The 25,732-nt window shown below is 43.4% G+C and overlaps 1 protein-coding gene across 4 annotated transcripts in view; it reads left to right on the top strand.

The window, feature by feature from the left end:
* Positions 1–25,732, top strand: part of zgc:172282 (leucine-rich repeat and fibronectin type III domain-containing protein 1-like protein) — a 122,158-nt gene that overhangs the window by 59,427 nt on the left and 36,999 nt on the right. For 3 of the 4 annotated variants that reach the window (XM_061216161.1, XM_061216159.1, XM_061216160.1), the window contains one exon: positions 13,939–15,336. In XM_061216161.1, the coding sequence (XP_061072145.1) occupies positions 13,958–15,336 (1,379 nt within the window). In that variant the 5' untranslated portion in view covers positions 13,939–13,957. Of the gene's footprint in view, positions 1–13,938; positions 15,337–20,720; positions 20,852–25,732 lie in introns of those variants that run through there. The other variant, XM_061216162.1, reaches the window with a different exon arrangement.

Here is a 25,732-nt window from a genome sequence, read left to right as displayed (position 1 = left end):
CGTTTGCGGCGGACCCTGACGGGTGCTGCGTCGCCTGGCGGCTCGTTGCCTTCTCCCCGGGGGGGTGCTCCCAGGCCTGGATCAATGCTGGCCCCTGCCACCCCCCTCCGCCTCTCCCTTCCCTCTCCCCTGCAGTGCTTCCTGTCAAGAGCAAACAGCCTAATCTGTCTCTATTGGAGAGGGGCCCCGTGGGGGCCCGGGAGTTTGGACAGAGCGAGAGGCAGATTGGAGGGGATGCTCGGGTGCCCTTCCTGTAAATAATCCCCCCCTTTGGGGGGAGGAGGACGGCGCAGGTTACTGGCGGCGAGGTCCCCTGGCAGAGGCATTACCCTCTGAATAGTGGCTTTCCGACTCCAGCCAAACGAGGACGGGGGTAGCTTATCGCCGCTGTGCCCGGCCAGCGGAGCGCTAATGCTTCAGTTTTACGGCAATAGTGATACAGGAAGACTACGGCGACTATTAATCCAACCGCTAGCTCCAGAGGAACTATCTATGACAGAGCAGCAGATATGACTATTTCATGAGCTGATGGATCCAGACCCAACCCCACCCCCTCTGTTCAAGTACATGACTTCCGTGCGACATGTATGGAAAAATATCCTCTGACAAGATGTTTTCCACAATACATTCCCTGTCAACGCGAATTGATTACCGCCGCAAGGAGAACGTATTTAAGCAATATTTATGACTGTAAACCGCTGATTTCTTGCATCTTCATGGATTTGCACATGGGAATAATACCTGTGGCTGATTTACGCAATGTATTTCAGAGATGTTTTGGAGCATAGTATGTGCTTGGTGCTAGAACTGAGATATAAGAAATATTTTTAGACCCTTTAGTATTCCCATACAAATCTGTGTCCTTGCTTACTAGAATAGAAACTGACCTCGGCATACATACAGGAAGAATGTGTCATATACACTCAGTGAGCACTTTATTAGGTATTTATTAGTATTATGACTTATTTTTTTTATTCTTTTACTGCTGTACCCTATCCCCTTAGAGTTATGATGCATTGTGTGTTCAGAGATGCTCTTCTGCACTATTGTAATGTGTGGTTATTTGCGTTTCTGTCACCTTCCTGTCAACTTCCCGTCTCTCATCAACAAGGCATTTCTGTCCGCAGAACCGCTGCTCACTGGATTTTCTTTGTTTGTTTTTTGCACCATTCTTTGCAAACTCTAGAGTATTAGAGTATAGAGCAGTTTCTGAGATACTCTGCCACCAGCAATCATTCCACGGTCAAAGTCACTTAGACATTTTCCCTATTCTGATGGTTGGTGTGAACATTAACTTAAGCTCCTGACCCGTATCTACATGACTGCATGCATTGCACTGCTGCCACACAGCTGAATAGATAATCGCATGAATAAGTAGGTGTAATACAGTAAAAATGTTCCTAATAAAGTGCTCGGTGAGTGTATACATTTAGTTGGTCATTCAGCCAAATGCCACAGGTTAATTATTAAAGACAGGAAATGTAAGGGTGCATTTTAATGACTGTCGGAATGACTGACGGGGTCAGGCTGCTTGGCAGCAGGCACACTGGGGCTAACCAAAAGCACTAATTGCCTGACTGCAAACACAGGATTTTGCATCACGACCAACTTTCTCTTTAAAACCCATTCTAACTGCTCAATGACTGGCAGCCAATTAAAATATTTACCAAAGTCTCTCTCAGTTGTTGCTCCACTCCGTGCTGCCCAGATAATGGGAGACTTCTGTTATTAAATGCAGCCTATTAAGTGATCGGTTGGTGATTTTTTTTTTTAACGCTGTTCCATTTAACCCCCAACGTGGAATGCCCAGTTCTATTCATTGTAGGTACTTACTGCGGTCCATTCCCGAGAGAGGAGATGCGCATTTGCTCTCCTCCGAACCGTGTGATTTCAGTTGCCCCTTGTTATTGTGCTGTGGTCTAAAACACAGGCTTGCGTAGAGACTTTATGTGCAACTAATGGTTGAGCTGCAGGTCCTCAGTGTTATGCAACAGGATCATCGAGATATTTAAGAACTGGAGACTGCTTCTGCCTACCGGTTCCATGGATTCCTATGGGAGCTGCTCAATGGGGCTCCAGTTCATGGAGGTGGCCATGTTTGACTCTGGGGCTTTTTAGGCATTTAGCATTTAGCATTTTTTGCATGAGCACTGGATACCTAAACAGAAAGGGCTGAATAGGATTTTTAGAAAATATTCTTCTGTTCGCTCAGATAAATTTTATTTTACTGTCGAAAATAGTATAATTTTTCCAGGGTAAATTTGTAGTTTGGAGTGGAAATGTACCAGGGGCTTAATATACTGCAATACCTCCGGTAACCAATACCTGGGGGAATGTCAATCCTGGTCCCCTGGATGGGATCCAGGTCAGCTGAATGTCCGCCTTCCCCAGGCAGTGCTTCAGCCAGCTGTCCAACGCCACGTAGGGGACTGGGTTTGATGCCAGACCGGCAGGCCTATCCACACACTACAACAGTGCCTTAACAGGATTCATTTATTTTAATTGCTTTTTGGAGGCTTGTGTGTTTCAAAGCAGTTATTCTGGAGGGCATACACACATTGTTTTCCTCTCTCAACCAAGTATCCAGACCTGCATGAAACGTTTTAATGAAATATAACTTAATATAAACATCAGTTTGCAAATACAATGTTTTTATTTATGTGTGAGGGAGTGAGGGACCAGCACAGAGCTCCTGGCTCAAATTTAGTTTTCCAAGTTTTTATTTATAATTTTTTTCATTTTAGTTTTCTTTTGACTTTAATTGTAGATGTGGGGTGGATGGTTAATTTGCAAAATTGCTTTCATGTATATCCAAATTCTCAACTGCACTGCTGTGAAACATTTTTGAAATGGTTCATGTTGCAGCACCATAAAAATAATTACAAATACTTAGACAGTACTTTAACTGAGTAACAAGGGAGTGGTTTACCAATCTATGGCGTATAATTCTAAATCCGTTTGGATTGCATCATATTATAAAACACATTTTTGGACCGTTCTTTCATAATTTTAACATTGTTTGAAACAATACTTTAATCCACTAAAGCTTTGGATATTATTGCACCACTAGGACTGGAGCACGAACACAAATTATTGTGTTTTTGTAACCCTCGATAGTGACAGCTGTACCTGCCAAAAAGGAAAAGGAAGGAATATGACGACCGAGCAATCCGTTATTAAACTCTCATACGGCAAACAATGGAGTGTGTTTAGCAGTGTACGGCAAGCGTCATGGGCCATCCCACGCATTAAGCTATTACCCGTACCTATGGCAGAGAGACAACCGGCATGTGTGTTGCGGGCGTTTCGGCATGGCAGTGGTCTTGTTGGCAGAAGCGAGTCAATCCGCCCTTGCACGGAAGTGTCTTGACGGCTATGAACAATGTATTTGTCGTGGGTGGCCTGTTGGATGCTTTGGAAAGAGATAAGGGGCCCTATTTTCATCAAGCTCCAGTGGTACATCACAGCAGTGGCTAATGAAGAACAAATTGCCCATGTGTGTGGTTGGGGGGGGATTTGGTTTTGGTTTCTGCCAGTCAGCTTGGACACTTTCTCTCCCTTTAAAATCCGTTGGTTAATGCCTTAGCAATTTGCTAATTTCATAAAGCAAGTGCTTATTTTCGAGAGTTGAGTGCTTCTGTCAGGGAGAGTTACCACAACCACACTTATGGCATGTCAAACAAGCCTCCTCAGTCAAATGAGTCAAACGATGGCAGGACTTCTTGGGCAGGAGTGACAGCCCGGTCTTCTTAGAACCACTCCCTGAGCAAAAACATCTCTAGCTTGGTTTTGAAACGGCTCGTAGCTGGTAGACCAGTTCAGACCAGCTCCATACTCAACATGTTTTCCTACCAGTCTCTCCTGTCGGAATTCTCCTCCGCTATCACCACAGCCAAAATAAATTACTACCAAACAAAAATCCAGAACTCCACTTCTAACCCTCGTCAACTGTTCTCCATTTTCTCCTCTCTCCTCAGCACACCTCCCCCACCATCTCAGTCCTCGCTCACTGCTGATGACTTTGCAGTATTTTTTGACGAGAAGGTTGCAGATATCCGCAGCACCTTCGCGACCACCACCACTTCTATGCCTGCCTCCATTTCTGTGTCTGCCCCCTGTTTCTGCTCTTTCTGTCCCCTTACAGATGCTGATGTGTCTCACCTCCTGCTCTCCCACCACCCTACTACTTGTGCCCTGGACCCCATCCCCTCAAACCTCTTTCAGGCAATCACGCCTGACATCCTCCCGTTTGTCACCTCCCTTGTTAACTCCTCTCTGTCCTCTGGCTGCTTTCCCTCATCATTCAAGAGGGCCTACATCACCCCGCTCCTAAAGAAACCTACTCTTGACCCCTCCTGCATTCAAAACTACCGTCCGGTATCTCTCCTTCCTTTTCTATCCAAATCCATTGAACGAGCCGCCTCCAACCAACTCTCTTCCTTCCTCTCTCAGAATAACCTGCTGGACCCCCACCAGTCCGGCTTCAGACCTGGCCACTCGACGGAGACTGCACTCCTCTCTGTCAACGAGTCCCTTCAGGCTGCACGAGCACCCTCTGTCTCCTCTGTCCTGATCCTTCTTGACCTCTCTGCGGCGTTCGACACGGTCAACCACTCCATCCTCTTAGCCTCCCTGGCATCTACAGGGATCTGTGGCACAACCTTAGAGTGGATCAAATCTTATCTCTCTGGCCGGTCCTCCCAGGTGTCCTGGGCTAGAGGAGTGTCAACCCCTCGCCCCCTTGTTACAGGAGTCCCCCAGGGCTCAGTCCTCGGACCCCTCTTCTCCATCTACACAAGATCCCTTGGCCCCGTTATCTCTGCTCATGGCATCTCCTATCATTGTTTTGCCGATGACACCAAACTCTTTTGTCTCTTTCCCCCCCATCAGACACACAGGTCTCTACCCGTATCTCTGCCTGCCTGAGAGACATCCAGAGCTGGATGGGCAACCACCATCTAAAGCTCAACTCAGATAAGACGGAGGTGATCTTCATCCCTGCTTTAACCTCTCCCTACTCTGATTTCTCCATCTCACTAGGGGATACCACAGTGACCTCATCCCCTAGTGCAAGAAACCTTGGAGTGGTGATGGACAACAGGCTATCCTTCTCCAAGAACATCGCTACGGTGACCCGGGCGTGCAGGTTCTTCCTGTACAACATCCGGAGAATCCGACCCTCTCACCACCTACTCCACTCAGCTCCTTGTTCAAGCAGTGGTCCTGTCCCGCCTGGACTATTGCAATTCTCTGCTGGCTGGCCTTCCAGCATCTGCCATCAGACCCCTACAACTCATCCAGAATGCTGCAGCCCGTCTGGTATTCAATGTTCCCAGACATTCACATGTCACCCCCCTGCTCAGCAACCTCCACTGGCTGCCTGTTATGGCTCGCATCAAATTTAAAACTTTGGTGCTCGCATACCAGGCAGTTAAAGGATCAGCCCCTGTGTATATTCAATCCCTTATCAAGACCTATACACCAACAAGACCCCTCCGTTCTGCCACTTCGTGCCGTCTGGCGCCTCCCCCTCGCCACACCTGCACTTCACGCTCACGACTGCTGTCTGTCCTGGTCCCACGGTGGTGGAATGACCTCCCGGTGAATGTCAGAACGGCAGAGTCTCTGACCTCCTTCAAGCGCAGACTGAAGACCCATCTCTTCAGGCTACACCTTTCCTTCCCCAACTCACAATCACTGTGATTAGCCTTAGACCGTAATGGCACTTATGTATAGATATCGTTACTTGTATAGGTATTGTTGTTTTTATTGGCTGTTGTTGTATTCTAGCTACCAACAGTGGTATGCTAGTTTGAAAGCTGATTGTACTCTTCAAGGGTTCTGAATTTCTGTATGTTTACACTAGGACTCGGAACTGTACTGTCCTCTCAGGTCTACTTTTGCACTTGTTCTTGTGATTGATTTGCACTTTGTTGTACGTCGCTCTGGATAAGAGCGTCTGCTAAATGCCACGTAATGTAACATGGCTTGACCAGCTCAAGCTATGTTTTGAAACAGCGGGTAACAAGTAATTTCAGGCTGTTCTTAGCTGGATTTACACTAGAAGGTCAATGGTGTGAGGCACAGTGGCAAAAACCTGCCTTGCTTTGGTGAGAGGAAAGTTTCACTGGAGAGGGTCATCCAACCCTTTACCCCCTTGGAGGATATAGTCACCTTTATGCTGACCACAGTTCGTTTAACAGGTTAATTTATCCGGCATGATAAGATGAAGCTGTGGCATATTTAAACCATACATACAAATTCACATTCTCAGCTTTAAGGATGTTTATACAGGCTCTTTTAGGTACTTAGCTGTATCCTTGCTATGCAGTTTTTGCAGCCAACTAGTGTTTTGCCCACTAGCCGGCCCAGTGGTTCCTGAAGTCATCTGCAGACAGTAGTTCCTGACACATCCACACCAGCCTCATGAAGAATGTTTCTGGTGTTTGGGGGTATTTCATGATGGTAATAATCAACTGCAGGCTTTCCGGGCTCTTTGTGATTACTGAGCTCACCAATGCTCTCTTTCTTCTTAATTCCAATTTTCACTTTCACAACTCTGTTCCTCATGTTGACAAGCACTAATAACAGACCCCAAAGGCAATCAAAAGCCTAGATTCAAGTCTAGATACAGAAAGCTGCCTCATACCTGTCCTAAGGAAGCATCGGAACACACCTGACTAATCAGAAACTCCTGTGATGCTATTTATCTCAAAGGTTATGGAACCCTAAATGGGGAGACTATGAATAAAAAGTACTGTCATTTCTACATGGTGAAACAAAAATGTATAAAAATAGCTGAGAATCTGCCCTTTAACTGCATGTGAATTGTTAGATTAACAATGTAAAGTGGATAAAGTGCACATTATCAGCTTCTATTTCATGGTATTGTTATATTATATAGCTGTATGTGAGTCGTCCCCCATGAAGTCCTCTGACTCAACTCTATGCAAGCGTTTCAGAGGAGAACTGTAGACGTCTTCACCCTCCTGACCTGCTGTAGGGATCGCACATTGTGCGCAGCTACAAATTATAGTTAATTGGACATTCCAAATGATGATGGGAATTTGACATGTTCAGCCTCACATTGGGAAGCAATATGTATTTTTGAAGGAAAAAAAAAAGAAAAAACTATGTATCATGCACTTGCCAAAATTTGTCTCCGGCGAGGGAAACGAATTGGTCCTCCCCCGTGCTCTCTGTGCCTCTGCTGTGGGACCCCAGTGCATACCCTTTTTGATACAAATTACAGACCACAAATTTACCAAACCTGGTAGATGGTTACCCTTCTTCCATTTTAATAGGAGGAAATGATCAAATCCATTTGGACACAGATATGTTACCAACTGATGTTACCAATGTAGTACCTAAGATCATCAAATAAATGTAAAAAAGTTAAAAGTAAACTTAAATAAAAGAACAAAAAACAATCCAAGAAAGTGACTAAGCAATAAATAGATCATTACAAACTCTTCAGTTTGTAAAATGAGTCACATTTCAACAACTCAACCTTTGTCAGGGCATGTACGTATATTGCAGTACATGGCGTGTATATAAACTTATCAATTGTCGCTGTGACATTCATTTTCCCCAAGTCATTAAAAATGTCATCAAAACACAGAAGCGCAGTAGCTCTAGGCTCCTCGGAAAGACACATGACAAGAAAAGAGCAAGCTCCCGGGATTGCTGTCAGTACTCGTTTATTCCTCCCACTTCTTTTACTGGCAGAAATTCTGCCCATACGTGCCGAGTGCATGTTTTCCTGGTCGCATTATGGTTTGGACAGGGGTGTCAAACTAAATTCTCAGGGATTTCCTTTCAATCAACTGCCTTGAGGGCATTTTCCTTTCAATTAAGGCCTTGAGAACTAGGTGTGTGAATTCTTTAGCCGGTTAATGACCTGCAGACCACCACTTGTGGTTTTGGATAAAGGGCTATGATGACATTACATATAAAAATGTTGGAGTTAAATTCAATTAAAGTTATATTATAATTACCTCAGCAGCTGTCATTGTATCTGTAACACAAATCACACAAGGTGTGAAAATGCATCAGATATATGGTACCATTCAATATGATAAGTGGTAAATATTGCTGCCAGTTTTCTGCAACTGGGAGGAACAGTGGTATAATGAGAGCAGTGGCAGAATCTGGTTGTGTAGTTGCTGCATGGCCATTGGCAGAGCAACTGTGACAAGTCTGTTCAGCAAATGAAATGTAGCACAGGCATTGGGTGTGGCCAATGGGTTTCTAAAAGGTGAGGGACGTGTCCGCACACAAACCTGTTCAGCTTCCTTGGTGTAGCTGGTAGCTGCATCCTGTTATTGCCTTTGCAATAGAGGGCGTCTAAAGTTTTCTCTTGGAATATTAAGTCGGGGAGATGCTAACATGTCAAGAGGGAAAGTTCTTTAACTCCTATCTATGAGCGAACACATTTTCCGTTGCGTTTGGATGAGTCAGATAGATGCAGGTTCTCAGATGGGTCAGAGCAAGCCATTTCTGATGGAATCTCTGCCTCTCTTGTATGCATTATTTATAGTTTATATTGATAGTTTCTACATCAGTGTCCCTGAGTTAAAGTTAAAGCTTAGAGCTTGGGAGTCGTAGACGGATTCCTTCCTGGAAATGGTAACTGATTGTGGGATGACCTTTTGTGGGTGAAAGAGTCAGAAGGTCAGCTTTTATATGGCTGTGTGACGCCTTGATATTGTGGCAATCAGAGGCAGAGAGTAAGAGCTTTCTCTCCGGATCCCAGTTAGTGAAAGCCGGAATGTGAATGTCTAGAGGAGTGGCAGTCTGGGATTGAGAGACGTTTTGACATAAACAGACTAATTTAACCCCAATCTACCACAGGTCTCACCTGGATATAGCCTGGCTACACTTTTCGACCAAATATCAGCTAGGTTTTCACCTGAACGTCAAGATATCCATCTGTGTATCTGTATTAATATCTATGTTATAGGTTTCTAGCCAACTTGGACATACCTAGACTATATTCAGGTGAAACCTGAGCTAAATTGATGTTAGATTACTCTGTTTATGTCAATCCCAGATTTCCATTTTGAGATTTTCAGCTTTTGTTCACTGGGATATAGAGGTAATAATTGGCTAAGATAAAGGTTAGTTAGAGTAAGGTTAATTAAGAGTAAGTGCTTCACCACCTCAAAAAAACACTACTTGCCATTGTATTTGGTCTAGACACTGGACAATTACTACTCCTCTACTCTAAACAATTGTGTGTCTACAGAAATTTTGGAAAAATAAATACATCTAAAAATGTTCTTAAAAATGAGCACATTAAAAGAACATAATTTATAATGTGAAAAGGTGATCGTTCACCTCATGAATAAGGTCATAGTCCTTTGGAAAAAGCAATACGTACTCTTCTGTCTCCTGCTCTGGCCCTCTTGAGTGTGTGAGGCCCCCTGTGTGAGGGAACTGCAAGGATGGGGCTTTTATTGCGCATTTCTGAGTGGTGGGTCGTGCACTTGCTCTAAAATGGAGGATAAAGATACATCATCCACTGGTCGGGGAGAATAGGCACTGCCTGCAGCCATTGATTCATCTTCAGTCGAGGTAGTCACTTTCACACAACGTTTGAGTGTCCATTTGGATTGAATGTTCATGCTCCCGAGTTCAAGCTTTCTTTCTCTGTCCAGTCAGTGGAAGTGCTTCTTTTATGTTTTTATTTAGCATTTTTAGTATTTTAGTGTTCAGTCCTGTGTTTTTGAATCTGTATATGTGCACTTTTGAAGTGATCACTTTCCTATACAATAGCTGCTATAAAAATGGAAGTCAAAATCAGAAGTGATGAATTATGAAATTTCTTATTTTCTAAATGCATTTAAAAACGTTAAACCTTTTGAAGAAGTGTGCATTTGATGAAGTTTCCATAGTTACCAGTTCCTCACGTTATACAGTGCATCTGGAAAGTATTCACAGCGCTTCACTTTTCCCACATTTTGTTATGTTACAGCCTTATTCCAAAATGGAATAAATTCATTTTCTTCCTCAAAATTCTACACACAACACAATGACAATATGAAAGAAGTTTTGAAATTTTTGCAAATTTATTAAAAATTAAAAACTAAGAAATCACATGTACATAAGTATTCACAGCCTTTGTTCAATACTTTGTTGATGCACCTTTGGCAGCAATTACAGCCTCACGTCTTTTTGAATATGATGCCACAAGCTTGGCACACCTATCTTGGGCAGTTTCGCCCATTCCTCTTTGCAGCACCTCTCAAGCTCCATCAGGTTGGATGGGGAGAGTTGGTGCACAGCCATTTTCAGATCTCTCCAGAGATGTTCAATCGGATTCAAGTCTGGGCTCTGGCTGGGCCACTCAAGGACATTCACAGAGTTGTCCGGAAGCCACTCCTTTGATATCTTGGCTATGTGCTTAGGGTCGTTTCCTGCTGAAAGATGAACAGTCGCTCCAGTCTGAGGTCAAGAGCACTCTGGAGTAGGTTTTCATCCAGGATGTCTCTGTACATTGCTGCATTCATCTTTCCCTCAATCCTGACTAGTCTCCCAGTTCCTGCTGCTGAAAAACATCCCCACAGCATGATGCTGCCACCACCATGCTTGGATGGTATTGGCCAGGTGATGAGCGGTGCCTGGTTTCCTCCAAACATGACGCCTGGCATTCACGCCAAAGAGTTCAATCTTTGTCTCATCAGACCAGAGAATTTTGTTTCTCATGGTCTGAGAGTGGCTTCCATCTGGCCACTCTACCATACAGGCCTGATTGGTGGATTGCTGCAGAGATGGTTGTCCTTCTGGAAGGTTCTCCTCTCTCCACAAAGGAACGCTGGAGCTCTGACAGAGTGACCATCGGGTTCTTGGTCACCTCCCTGACGAAGGCCGTTCTCCCCCGATTGCTCAGTTTAGACGGGCGGCCAGCTCTAGGAAGAGTCCTGGTGGTTCCGAACTTCTTCCATTTACGGATGATGGAGGCCACTGTGCTCATTGGGACCTTCAAAGCAGCAAACATTTTTCTGTACCCTTCCCCAGATTTGTGCCTCGAGACAATCCTGTCTCGGCAGTCTACAGACAATTCCTTTGACTTCATGCTTAGTTTGTGCTCCGTCTTGCACTGTCAACTGTGGAACCTTATATAGACAGCTGTGTGCCTTTCCAAATCATGTCCAATCAACTCAATTTACCACAGGTGGACTCCAATTAAGCTGTAGAAACATCTCAAGGTTGATCAGTGGAAACAGGATGCACCTGAGCTCAATTTTGAGCATCATGGCAAAGGCTGTGAATACTTATGTACATGTGATTTCTTAGTTTTTTATTTTTAATAAATTTGCTAAAATCTCTAAAATTATGTCATTATGGGGTATTGTGTGTATAATTTGGAGGAAAAAAATTAATTGAATCAATCTTGGAATAAGGCTGTTACATAACAAAATGTGGAAAAAGTGAAGCGCTGTGAATACTTTCCGCATTCACTGTAAGTCATGCCAATTAGGCAAGATGATATTCCTTGACTCAAAAGGAAAGCTATTAAACAGCTTTAAGAAGATAGATTCTGAATGGAGACTTCCCTTCCCATACTTGCCAGTTTTAATATATTCAGAGACTACCGTTTTATTATAATCTGAGACTTCAGTCCCATTGTTATAATTGAAATTTTGTATAATAGAATCATGGAGTATTTGGTCAGGATTGTGGTTATGTACTCTTTTTGCCATGGAAAATGGCACAGAAGTGGAAGAGAATAAAAAACAGAGTTAGCATGTGACCTGGGTGCATTTTGATTGGTCAGTTTATCATCATTAGCATGAATGCATTTGTCATTAAACTGGGAATCAGTCTGTGGAACATCATAATGAAGCAGATGAACATGTTTGAGAAAAGACAGAAAAGTTACAGATTTAACCCTTTACATCTCACCGGCCCATCCCTCAACTCTTTTCATTACCATTAAGATCCATGCATATTTCTATAGGCAATAGGTTGTTTAGCCAATTTTCGTAGTCTCTACAAATAGAGGATGAGGATAAGGCAGATGTTTCTCCAAAAAAGGTTTTTTTTTGTGTGTGTGTGGTTTTTTTTCTTTTTTTTTTTTTTAATACAAATCTCATAAATTAAATTAAATCCTTTTGAATATCTATTTGTGCATACCCTGTGCTCAATCCTTTAAACACACTATTCTATAACTAAAAATCGTTGCAAAATATTGGATTAATCATCAAACTGATTTAATAGATGCAGTCTGTCCATCATAGCTATCACTTTAACTACCGTCACATATTGAAATGAAAATGTTCAAGTTGCATTATGCCATTCTTCTCATTACAGACAGGTTTCCATAAAATAACAAAATACTGTACCTGAGCGATCACAGTCTACAATGAGAATAGCCACAAACTATTAAAAACAGAAATAAATACAGGAATTCAAATCATAAAGAAGAAAAAAGCATACTGTGAACAATAAATACAATGTAACCGATGCATTGTCCTGCTTGCGGGATTTAGCAATATCAAAGACAAACTGAACAGCAAACTGAAAACTGTTCATAACTGAAACTTGTGCCTTAGACCTGGGTTGGCAAAAGGGCGACTGGAAAATTACAATAAGTTACACCAAATTGGCAATGAGCTGCGCACTTTTGACTGACACACCCCAAGCTCTCCTCCCACTTTGCCGTGCCACAAGTCCAAAAATTACCAGAGGCATACGAATTGCCCAATGTGTTTATTGTGGTTAGAGAGTTATGTGTATAGTTTACAGTATGTCATGTATTGTATTACGATGCTCCCGTTGCTTGTTCTATTGCACGATTGCACGATTTTGGCCAGAAATATCTGACACTGCCAGTCTTCTGTCGGAGGCTAAGACTAAATCGGCCGTCTGTAGTTATGAGATCCAAGTTATGTAGTTATGGCCGATTTTGGATCAAAATGAAAAAACTCGCCTGCGATTTGCTCATTTTACCTGCGACTGCAGAATCGTGGCGAAAATTGCACAGCTTTAGTCTAATCAACTAATACAATACAATTATTGGAATTAGAAGGAGTTTGGAAATAAATAACATAATTGATAATTGTCCATCTGTCTTTCCATCAAAGCAGACTTCCTATTTTATGCAGACTGCCAACTGTGCCTTTATTACGGACCTGACCTGTCAGTTAACCACATTCATGTGTAATATTCGATTCATTTGGCTCTCTCTGAGTTATTTTCTATATAAATATTCTATGTTGCTCTTCCCACGCACATCACTTAATTTTGCACATTCGTACCAGTGTCTCTGAATGTGCATGGCCTCATATCCACATTAAAAAAATATCTGAAAAGCTCCAGATATTTGACAAATATAAAAATAGCCTAAAGGGGTTTCAGGCATTGCATACAAGACCAAAGGAGGAGGAAAAAGTGCTATCTTTGCAAAATGACAGGCATCAATATTATGCATTTAATAAAAACTAGTATTTTCAGTCCCATCCATTGTATATATGAATTTGCTTACAGTCTCACTGACTGTCAGTTTCATCCTTTGATTTATATGGGTATCTGACACGTACATGTCTTGGTAACAGATTGTTATTATTTCTTATGTATTATTAGTGTGTCTTGTTCCTGAAATGTCTGGTTATATTCCTCCCACCTTTTCCTTTGTATCTTCTATTTATATTCCATTATTATTCATTTTACTTCAAACAATACTTCAATTTCATTGTTTCACTAACATATTAAAAAATGACACTAGTGACATAGTGAAAGGAGAAAGGCAAGTTCATGTCAAACTGACTTAATATAGAAGGCTTGTTTATTTTTTTTAAGTAGAAGGGATGACAAAAGTTAACTAGATTATGATAGAGACAGGTTACTGGCCTTGTTTGGTCATTCACTTTTGTGTTAGTTATCTGTCTGGTGGTGAAAGTACAGATCCTGATACGGTTCCTTCTGACTTTGCAGTTTCGCAGACGACCGGAGGATGGACAGGTTCATCTTCTCCCTTCTGGTGCTCGCCGTTTCGGTGAGGGGGCAGCTGTGCCCCAAGCGCTGCATGTGCCAGAACCTCTCGCCCTCCTTCGCCATCCTCTGTGCCAAGACAGGGCTGCTCTTCGTGCCCACGGTCATCGACCGCCGGACTGTGGAGCTGCGGCTGACAGAGAACTTCATCACGGCGGTGAGGAGAAGGGACTTCGCCAACATGACCAGCCTCTTGCACTTGACTCTGTCCCGAAACACGATAAGCCAGATTATGCCTTACACCTTTGCGGACCTCAACCGCCTCCGGGCCCTGCACCTGGACAGCAACCGGCTCACCGTGGTGTCCGACGACCACTTCCGCGGGCTGACCAACCTCCGGCACTTGATCCTCAGCAACAATCAGCTCCACGACATCTCGCCGCGAGCGTTCGAGGACTTCCAGGGGACCCTCGAGGACCTGGACCTCTCGTACAACAACCTGGTGGAAATTCCCTGGGAGACGATAAGCAAGCTGAACAATGTCAACACCCTCAACATGGACCACAACTTGATAGAGAACGTTCCCCTGGGGATCTTCGCCAACTTGCACAAGCTCGCCCGTTTGGACATGACCTCCAACAAGCTCAAAAAGATCCCCCCGGATCCTCTTTTCCTCAGGATCCCCGTCTATGCGAAGTCAAAGGGTTCGCCCCTCTCCTCGCTGGTCCTCAGCTTCGGGGGGAACCCCCTCCACTGCAACTGCGAGCTCCTGTGGCTTCGCCGGCTCACCCGCGAGGACGACCTAGAGACCTGCGCCTCCCCGTCCGACCTTACCGCCAAATACTTCTGGACCATCCCAGAGGAGGAGTTCATCTGCGACCCGCCGGTGATGACCAGGAAGTCGCCCAAGACCTTCGCCATGGAGGGCCAGCCGGTGGGACTGAAGTGCAAGGCCAACGGGGACCCCGACCCGGACATACACTGGATCTCCCCCGAGGGCCGCCTGATCTCCAACACCTCCCGCATGACCACATTCAGCAACGGCAGCTTGGAGATCAACATAACCTCCCTCAAGGACACGGGCACCTTCACCTGCATCGCCTCCAACGCTGCCGGTGAGTCCACAGGCACCGTGGAGCTGATGGTCAACCCGCTCCCCCACCTGGCCAACAGCACCAACCGGGCCCGGGAACCAGACCCGGGGCCATCTGACATCCTCACCTCCGCGAAGTCCACCTCTGCGTCGGGAAACGACACCAGAGGGCCGGACAGGAGGGTGGTGCTGGCCGAACTGACGGTCAACTCGGCTCTTATCAAATGGCCCTCTCAGCGCCATGTTCCCGGGATTAGAATGTACCAGGTCCAGTACAACAGCTCCTCAGATGACACCTTAGTCTACAGGTAAGATATAATCTGAGATGAATGCATCGTATCATGTGTGTTGCACTGTAATGTACTGAGAGGTTCTGTAATTGCTTCTTCTTGGTGCATAGATTCTCCTTCAAAAAAATCATAATATATGTAGTTTTTATTCATTATCATTGATCAAAGAGCCAAGTTATTGTTAATGTCAGGCTGTATTCGGCCCCTGGGCTGCAGACCTGGGTCAAATACATAATTGTTTTGGATTCAAGTACTTTTATGTGCTCGATTGATTTTGCCTGGTCCAATTCAGTCAACCAAGAGGAACAGAGTATGTTCCAATACACCAGACAGGCTCAGTAAAGCATATAAAAGTATTTGAATGCAAAACAATTTTGTATTCTGTTGGGCTGTTATTTAAAGAGCTCTAATCTACCACATTCAGTATACTATTAGAATGAATTATAATCTCACTGGTTATAGAATGTCATATATTTTGAACATTGGTGAACACCTTTTTATATCTGAAAGTATTCTTAGCATACAGGATATTTCATAGGCTCTATCAACAGAACATTGTGTTTGAAGCTGCTTGTGTAATAGAGAGACTTTGCAGAATGCTGCAATTGGTTCTGCCTTGGGAGTTATTTGTTTGTCAAGCTTGATGGCAGGAGTCCAGCTAAGATTCCAAATGTGCTGCCAAAGCAAATAGTGCTATTGAAAATAAAACAGATTATTGTTCTGAACGTAAAAAAGCTTGTAGTCAGAACTGGGAGATTTGTATTTAAAGAGATTTGAGAGTAAAGAATGAAGAATTTCTGTCCCTGCAATTCAAGGTGCAGCCATTTTATTTCTGAGCTTTGGAAACACCATTATGTTCCTGTTCATTTTAGAGGCACACCTGGATGGTCTTAAATGAAATAAATGTACTTGGGCTGACAGCCACACACACACACACACACGCACACACACAAACACACACACACACATGCACACACAGACACACGTGCACACACGCACACACAAACACGCACGCCCTCACACGCACACACAAACACGCATGCACTCACACAGTGTTTTCACTGCAAGTTGCATATCAAGAGCGCATTAAAAAGGTTGGAACAGCATACAAATCCATCATATCAAGTGGGACTGCTATACACTTAAGGCCTGGGCTGCCTTTGTCGCCTGGCCTCATTATATATGCCTCCATTTCATAAGTAATGTGCAAAAATGCTTAATAACTGATGACGACCGTTTGACAGGGTGAACATCTGTACAGTGTATAATTTTATTAATGACCACTTAGCTGTAGTTACTGCATCACACTAAATGAACTTGTTTTAAGACATCCCGGTTTGCAACAATGGCTGAATTTAACTTGCTCAATTATTCTACATGTGTGTCAATTCAACTTATATGGAAGTGGCATTTTCACTTTCCCTTTGTTCGCAGTGATGTCTAAGGGAGCAATGCCTTTTTTATTCCCATTTTCTTCCATGGCATTGATACCAGCATTCCTCCCTCAGAGAGTGGTTCGATATTTCCCCGTTACACGATTTATGTTGTCCGGCTTGCACAAAATGTATTCCAAAGAGGTATTGATGGCAAAAAAGGTACAAAAAAGAGAAAGGAATATAAAAATTGAGCCATGCGTTAAATTAGACCTCTGGAACAAAAGTGCAAGTTGTCCCCACAGTTACATGAAGAATACATGCATTAAAAGTTTAATATAAGGTCTTTGACACAGCAACGTATGTGCCAGCGTGCTGAGGATGTAATATCAGAGAAGGAATAAAACAAAGATGCTGAATAGAATGTAAGAATTCAGATTTCAAAAGGGATATATTTCGGTAATTTATGACCCTTCCTTGTAGGAGGTGGAATACATCATGTAAGGAGTATATTGTGTTTATGAACGATTATGAAGTGCAGTGCAGTCCGGTCATTGCAGATGCTTAGATAACATACTGTAGATACAGAGAGCCTTTACTCTCTAAGGTTGACCATAGAGATATTTACTCCCGCGACACATTTACATTTTGACTGATTGTTTCTCCTCAATTTTGACTCATCTGGCCATAACGCCTGGCAAATGTAAAATAATAGAATTGTCCCTTATACAGTATAGCTCATCACATCTGTTGTTTATTTTATACGCCATTTTATTAATACAATTTATGTTGTATTGTTTATTTATTGACACATGCAAGTTGGCGACGCATACAAGAGATTATTGTGCATTATCGTGACTATTGATTAGGTGTCACTCCTGTAAGCCTTCTCATTAACTATAAGTGCACCTGCCTCCCACGTCAGTGCACTGGCCTAGAAAGTTTGGAAGCCAATTAAACACAGTTTGCGGTTTGCAGGGGGTGCAGTGCTAATCAGCTAAGAAGGGCTGGCATGAGAAGACAGGGGAGATGGGAGGAGAGGATATCGACGCTTGCTTCCGATGCAGCAACGCCCCCAACATGCTCAGGGTTTTCAGCTCTACTGAATGTCAGCTCTCCCATCTGAACTCAGTTAAAGAAATAGCAAGATATTCTCATTTTCTGCCACGACTAACTGATATTATCACCACAATACATGTATGAAGGTCCAAAGATTCAGAAAAGTAAATGAATAAATACATAAATAACATCCGAGTGAGCCCAATGTTCCGCCAGTGCATTTCATACTTCAGAGTGGCACTTTCCTTATTACTTTGTGGCGTTTGTTAAATTCAAGAAAGGAGAAAATGGCTGTTGTACACATCCAATGCAAGTAAGGTACAGGTGCATGACAAAATATGCAATTATCAGAGAGAACAAAGAAGATGTCCACACACTGTATTATTGCTCCAATAGGTTTATTCTTGAAACGGTTTGGCCAGCAAGGTCTTTGTCAGGCCTGATAATGTCATTCAATCCAGCCACGCCCATAAAAGCCTGGTGGCTTCTTTCTGCATTTTGGCGAATCCTGGACAGAACTGTCAGGTTAAATCAAGAGTAAATTTGTCATGGGTAGGGAAGTGAATGGCATATGTGGTGGATGACAGTGCAAAATAAATAATAACCATGACAGTTTAATTTGCATTTTCAATCTGTGCTCTAAGATTGGAAACAGATGGTAGTCTGGCAGCACAGAAGTATCCCAGATATAAAATAACTTCCAGCCATAACTTCTGGTGAATGTAGAGAGAGGTTTCTTGAGAGGCGAGTACAAAGTAGGAAATGTGTATTAACTTCAAAGTGTTTGGCTGCATATATTTGACTTCTTTACCTACAAAGCATACACAAAGCCAGCGGTTCCCAAACTGGGGTACGTGGTCCCCTGGGGGTCCACAGCTAAATTGAAAAAAATAAATGAAATAAGTAAATCATTTTAATAAAATATGCATAATAGCACTTATTATTTTACATAATATTTTTTGAATATGATATAATTATGTTTTAACCTTGGTTGACATTAGTCACTAATATTATGATCATTCTGTTTCACTTTTAAGATATGTTGTTTGCGTGCTAAGGGCACTGTACAGAAACATCAAGAAGTAGCTCACTATAAATAGAAGCATCTTTCAAGCTAATTTAGACATATTGTAGCCAGCAACCCTTGGGTCACTTTTGTGGACATATTCCGATGAAGCTGCAAGCACATCTGGTCCGAGTGAGTCAAGTTTTATCCATCAAGAAAAAGGATGGCCTTGACTAGCCCCAGGGTGTGCAGTGGGGATGCCTAAAACCATCTAAACATCTGTCTAAAAGACATTTACAACAAAAACATGAAAATCATGCATACCAACCTGTTGAATTCTTTGAATGAAAAGCATCAGGGCTGGCTAAACAAGAAAGTAGTTTCAAACAGCAAGCAACTGTCCCAGAAAAAAAGGTATTAAAGGAATGTTTAGTGTTGTACATTGCCTTTGCAAAAAACAACATCAATTCGGGAAGAATTGCTGTTAGATTTGGGAAATGACAGGTGAGGATGCTGCTCAGAACTTCTCCTCAAACAACATGGTCACTAGAAGAGTATCAGACATGGCCAAGGATACAACTAAGCAACTGCTTGAACAAGTAAAGGCCTGTCCCTTCATTGTGTTACATTTAGATGAAAGTACAGACAGCAAGTGCTGCCCGGCTCTGAGTTTATGTCAGATTTCTTAGAGGTGGGGAGTTTCTCAAGAAGCTCCTGTTTTGTGAAGAAATTGAGGGAAAGGAAAGTAGACAGGACATTTTTTTCATGCAGGCAAATTCAATTTCGGTCTCTTCATATGGGGGTGAAAGTGGACGGTGTTGATGCCGTGACAGGCTAGTGATGCGGAGTTGTAGCATTCATAAAAGCATCGCAGTGGTAGTGGCTACTGCATGCGTCATCGCGAAGCACTTGTTGCTAACGAATTGCTACTCGTGCTTAAAGACGTGATTAAAATAGTCAACATCATCACATTCCATGACGCATAGACCGTTTGCCAAACTTCGCTAACCTATGGGTGCCAATTGAAGCCTCCTGTTGCGCTCTGAGCCGGTTGTTCCAAGGGGCTGTTTTCAAATGGGTATTTGAACTCTGCCAGTTGTTCAGTCATTCTTGCAAAACTTTGGAGGGAATTACTGAAATGTTCTTACTCCTTCAACATATTTCAGTGAATTCAGCTGGATCAGAAATCCATTTCAATCTACATTGGGCGAGATTTGATTTGAGGTCACAGGAGGAATTCATTTGAACGTTCAAATACATTTCTCTGTAGTTCCCCTGTCAGAATCTTGGCGCTTTTTGGAGAATTTTTGAAAAAGGAAAAAACCTAGAGTGGTGGGAGAAAAGGCCAACCGATGGCTTCTACAATTTGCAACACAGCCAGCTACAACCCAGAATCCAAGTCTATCCATCTCAGTAGTGAGTGTAGGCCTACGTTTTTTGTTGTTGTTATGAAATTTGAGCATTTTCAAAATTACATGCACTTCTCACATACTGTAGATAACTTTTTTCCCCCATATTGGGGGTCCTCAGCCAGAAACTATTCCGTTATGGGGGCATGACATGAATACATTTGGGAATCCCTGCACTAAACCAATGAACCCACATATTCATGCCATGTTCAATTTAAATATCTGTCAGTTCTACATATCTGTCAGTTTCCCCACTACACCAGTACAGACATCCCTGATTCTAACATTTCAGGACTCTTAATTGAAACCCCTTTAATGGCAACACATGTTAACAGTTCGTTCACAGGTTTTTCAGCCCAGCTGCTAGCTTTCTGCCAGCTAGCAGTGGTTTGTCGGTGCTGAGTTATATATAAATGCTATGTTTATCATCCTTTACATGTGGTGCAGTGTTAAAAACATTTCTGTGTAATTCCAGTTTTTAGAAAGTTCTACTTGACAACCAATGAACTGATAACAACTTTAAATCCCAAAATCTAACCACTGTAGAAATGGTAGAACCCTGTAATTCACAGGTCTCGACCAGACAGCCAGCCAGCTGGACAGACGGCTTCCCCTACAGCCATCTCCATGCGTGCCAAAACACCCTTCAACTCTTAACTTATGATTATCTGTGGAAGCATGTGGATTTACCATTAAATTGCTTGTCATTTTCTGTGAATGCAATATTATCCTCTCTTTACAACAGCAAGCTGGTTAATGACCTGTTGTCATTAACCAGTAAAAAAACAAACCCAGTCCATCCCAAACAGAAATTCCTGCTGTGAAACGGTTGTCATGGTTGCTTAAATAATAAGCAGCTGTTATAATATGAATACTGAATGCAGAAATAAATACATTTTAAGGAACCTTTTCATGTGGGACCTATGTCTGGATTGTCGACCTGTGCGTATTGCTGCCTCTCGCCCACTGCTGGGATAGGCTCCAACACTTGCCCACCAATCAGCTATGTCAGCTGCCGCTTCCTATCCAATCGGAAGTCAGGCTCACACAGACAACAGTTGGAGGAAGACCGTTCACATGCAGTTTGACAGTTTGAATTGTTGGTACCCAATTGGACAGAAATATATGTGAAACCCTCCAATCCCTGGGTGATTGCTTGGGATGGGCACTGTCGGGGTAGAAGAGTGCCTTTTGATGAGCCACCAAGCCGACTCTGTTGCAATCTGGGAATGCAGTGTGGTCTAAACCACAATGACTAAATTCCAGTTTGGGTTTTGATTTGATTATCTGAAATAATCCTTTCTTCCCTTTCCTTCAATTATGTACAGCAGGGACTGTTCCTGCACTGTTGGGGCTTCCCATTCTGAGATTACCACAAATACCCAAAATGGCAAATGAAGGAAAATCAGGTCAACAGTCACATACTTAAAGCGCACGCAGCCGTAGAGTGTTTTCCGAAGCTGCAGATTGCACTAACTTCCAAATAAAAAGGTCCTCGATCCAATTTGCAAACACTCAAGCAATATGTTTTTAATTGCCCCACCGAGTGAAACTACCAGTTAGCGGAGGGGAGCGATTCTGCATTGGCTGCCTTTCCTCAATGAATAGTCTCGCAGCGGTGGTTTTGTGCCGATTGCGCTCTTCGCTGCGTGAAGTGGAGTCGTGATGTTTTTCACTTTGTTTTCCTTTTTTGATACGCGTTAATGATTGCGCATGCGGGGGGGAAAGGCCTGAACCTGTTCATTTCGACACCTTTATCCTGAAATGGGTGAGGGTGTCAGCTGCACCTGGTTTGGCTGCTGTTTTCCTTTCCTGTTCCTCTTTGTTTATCACGCAGCTTCCCACTCATCCGCGCAACTCTTAAATTCAAAAACAGCAACTCTCTCGCGTTTGTTAAAGCGGTGGGGCTTGAGAGGTGGGCTGTTCTCAAGTGTTTTAAACTCATTCTGAGTGCTTTTCATTTTTAGTTCAGCTGAATATTGGTACCAATTAAATATCAAAATATACAAAAACGCAATCAAAATACTCACACGGAGCACACAGATCTGTAGCAAGTGCAACAGAATGGAACATCCCGGTTCTAAGGCTACACAAAACTCAGCAGCGGTTAAATTCACCTTGAGTGTTTATGCTATGTCTAATACATTCGCTTTTAATCCAAGTTTGCATTACATTTTAATAATAATAACGGTGATGAGAGCTGGATCTGTCTGAACTGCTGGAGTGTTGCCGGTGAAGCGAGGCAGCCAGCTGGGTTATATTGATTCACAGTGACATCCTGAGTGGCTCCATCACCAGTGCTATTGATCACGACGCTCTGGTGTCTGCACAGTCAAATCTGGCCCCGATAGCAATCGAGTGGCGAGTCTCGTCCTCCGTCAGAAGAATTTCGCTTTTTTATCTTCTTCTCAGTGGATATGTCTGTCCCCGCAGCCTTGAAAAGCTAAGGGAGAGACAGACTGTTTCTTAGTTAATGAAAAATGTATATGCGGTAAAATGGAGAAGAGCACAGATTGGGCTGAAAAACATCATACCGGACAACGGAGAAGAAAGACAGCAGGGGTCGTGGCCTTGTTATTAATCCTGGTAAGCGTTTCCCCCAGGAAAGCAGATAAACCTTTGGAGCTATATTTTATGCATGCTGGCTCGCCAGCAAGCCCATCTGTGTGCCCCAGTTCCTCTGTACATTATACCGATGGGCTGTGCTTGTGTGTGTTTGATTATGTGAGTGTGTGTGTGCGTGTGCGTGAGTGGGCTGTGTGTGTGTGTTCCTGTTCCTCTGTACATTATACCGATGGGCTGTGCTTGTGTGTGTTTGGTGTGTTTGATTATGTGAGTGTGTGTGCGTGCGTGCGTGCGTGCGTGGGCTGTGTGTGTGTTCCTGTTCCTCTGTACATTACACCGACGGGCTGTGCGTGTTTGATTATGTGAGTGTGAGTGTGAGTGTGAGTGCTGTGTGTGCGTGTGTGTGTGTGTGGTGTGTGTGCGTGTGTGTGTGTGTGTGTGTGTGTGTGAGTGGGCTGTGTGTGTGTGTGTGTGTGTGTGTTCCTGTTCCCTTAACGTTAAAGGGCTACATACAGACTCCCTATGGTGTGTAAACAATGCCAACAGAAATTGATCGTATTGGATCCTGAAGCTGAAACAATTCAGTGTTCATGCAGTTTTTCATCCTGGCCAACAGGGAGCATGCCCCAGTAGCTGAGAGAAAGGGCAAGATGATTAGGTCAAGGGACAAATTACATATCTAAAAACAACGAGTACTGGTTTTCCGAGAGCTTGAGCATAGTATCCTTACCCTTTGACGCTCAGCAAATAAAAGAGGCGTCCATTTTGGCTCCGAGGACAATGGAGATGGATGAGGAAAGCTGGTGCAGTGTTTTCAAAAGAAGGCTGCTTTTATTATTTATTATGTTTATCAGGGACAGAACATTTTCAGTTTCCACATCAGTGTAAGTGAGTTAGCTAATGAGCTTATTTTCATCTGTACTCCCTAACCTGCATGTCTATGGACTGCGGGAGGAAACCGGAGTACCCGGAGGAAACCCACGCAGACACGGGGAGAACATGCAAACACATGCAAACTCAAATCCAAAAGAAGGCTGTGCTCATTATCCTTCACAATTTCTGCCCATCATTTTACCTTACATCCAGCCTCGGTGTTGTCACTGGATTCATTGAGCCTTTTTTTTGGAAATGCAATTCAAATTTGCGGGCAACTTTTATTTTTTCCCCATTTTGGCTGCGAATGGCCCTGTTTTTCAATCGCCCCCCCCATGCTAGTGGAGGAAACACCGCTGCAGCCCCGTTCCCCAGCAGCCAGAAAGACAGAAAGAGATTGACACTTGTCTTCAAGCCACATCGTCTCAAGCCCCAGACCGTGATTCCAAGGCGATCAGGGCGCTGTTGTATGCGGTGATCCTCCCTGGCGAGTCATTACATTGCATTATTGGCATTTTGGCAGATGCTCTTATCCAGAGCGACGTACAGTTGATTAGCAGGAGACAATCCTCCCCTGGAGCAATGCAGGGTTAAGGGCCTTGCTCAAGGGCCCAACGGCTGTGCGGATCTTATTGTGGCTACACCGGGATTAGAACCGCCGACCTTGCGTGTCCTAGTCGTTTACCTTAACCACTACGCTACAGGAGTCCCTCCCCCCCACCTTTGGAGCAGTCGGCCAATTATGCCGCTCCCACGTGAGCCAGCCAAACTGGGGCGTGAAGCCCGATCCTCGGTGTGCAACTGCATCGATCAAAGTCCGACGCCTTAGCCGTGCACACCACGGCACATTAATATATGTATTTTTGAACCAATCCCAGCCATTGTCTCAGTGAACGTGCACACTTTCTGTGAAACCCCAATTCATTATCTCTGCATTTCAGTTTATTCTTAACCATGGAATATAAATTCATGAAACCAGTGAAATGCTTTTAAACATCCCCGTAAAATAAAGTTTAAACAAAAGAATAGAAAATGAAGAGGATGAACGTGTGTTCTTTCAATGCAGGGCTCCAGGTTACAAAGGTCTTGATTTGTTATTGTTAACCTTACAAGTAAAAAATAAAAATACCAAACGAATGGCAGGATTACAGTATGTGATGGTTAAGAGAGAGCAATATGAAATGGCAAAGGCCCATTGCAGTTGGAAGACTGCTTTTCGAGAAGATAATTCACAAATTCACTTTGGTCAAGTTAATTTGGGGTTTTGCCAATGAAGAAAGACGGACATGTTACATGATTTGACTGGTGTAAGGAGGTAAATTAACTGCGTTTTGAACTGTTTGATATGCATGTACTGCCATGAAAAGGCAGATGGAGACTGACGAACGCTAATGCCGCTACTACTAACTTCTCAGATCTGCGCCCATGGGTAACTGCAGGGTGCCAAAGTGCCAAAACACTTGCAGCGTGTTTGCACTCATCAACGATCACGGTTTAAAAGCGGTCTTTGGCGAGTGCATACTCCAAGGGCATGAGTATCAACTGGGTGGGGTTGTGACCTCTTGGAGAAATTCTGTACCCAAATACAGCCCCTTGTGGGAGCTGGACATTCACCAGAAGGTTGCAAAAACATTGTTGTTTATCCCAGGGCGCTATTCTTAGCCTGAAGAGGCTGAGTAAAGACCTTGCTATAATACTGGGTAATGGGAAGGATATGTAGAATGACCTGCAGAAGGCTGCCTACTAAGCAAACCCTGTTGGGCTAATGTTAACACAAATAGTGCATGCTGCCCTAGATAGGGCCACCTGCTAAGCCCAGGAATAATGTAACAAAATGAACGTACGCTGAAGGAAATGGAGGCAAAAATTCCCATGGCCACAGTGTTGGTTTATATACACTTGAGGGGTCTTTCTGGGATGTATTCGACACACACGTCCATTAAGGGCTGGGCTGGTGTGGGGTTTTTGTTTGTATTCGTTCCTTTTTTCACAGTGTAATTTTCAATCACTATGGTAGTATTGGTAGTTTTTGAAAGTGTTAAACTCACGGTTCTATCTATATAACCAATTTTAAAATGTCATTGCTTTAGTGATGACAGTTCGGTATTTAGTAACATGTTGATGGCAAA

This window comes from Conger conger, chromosome 13 (genome assembly GCF_963514075.1).
Source record: "Conger conger chromosome 13, fConCon1.1, whole genome shotgun sequence".
Lineage (NCBI taxonomy): Eukaryota > Metazoa > Chordata > Actinopteri > Anguilliformes > Congridae > Conger > Conger conger.
The sequence above is the reverse complement of the archived record's forward strand: the minus strand, read 5'-3'. Positions and strand labels throughout refer to the sequence as shown.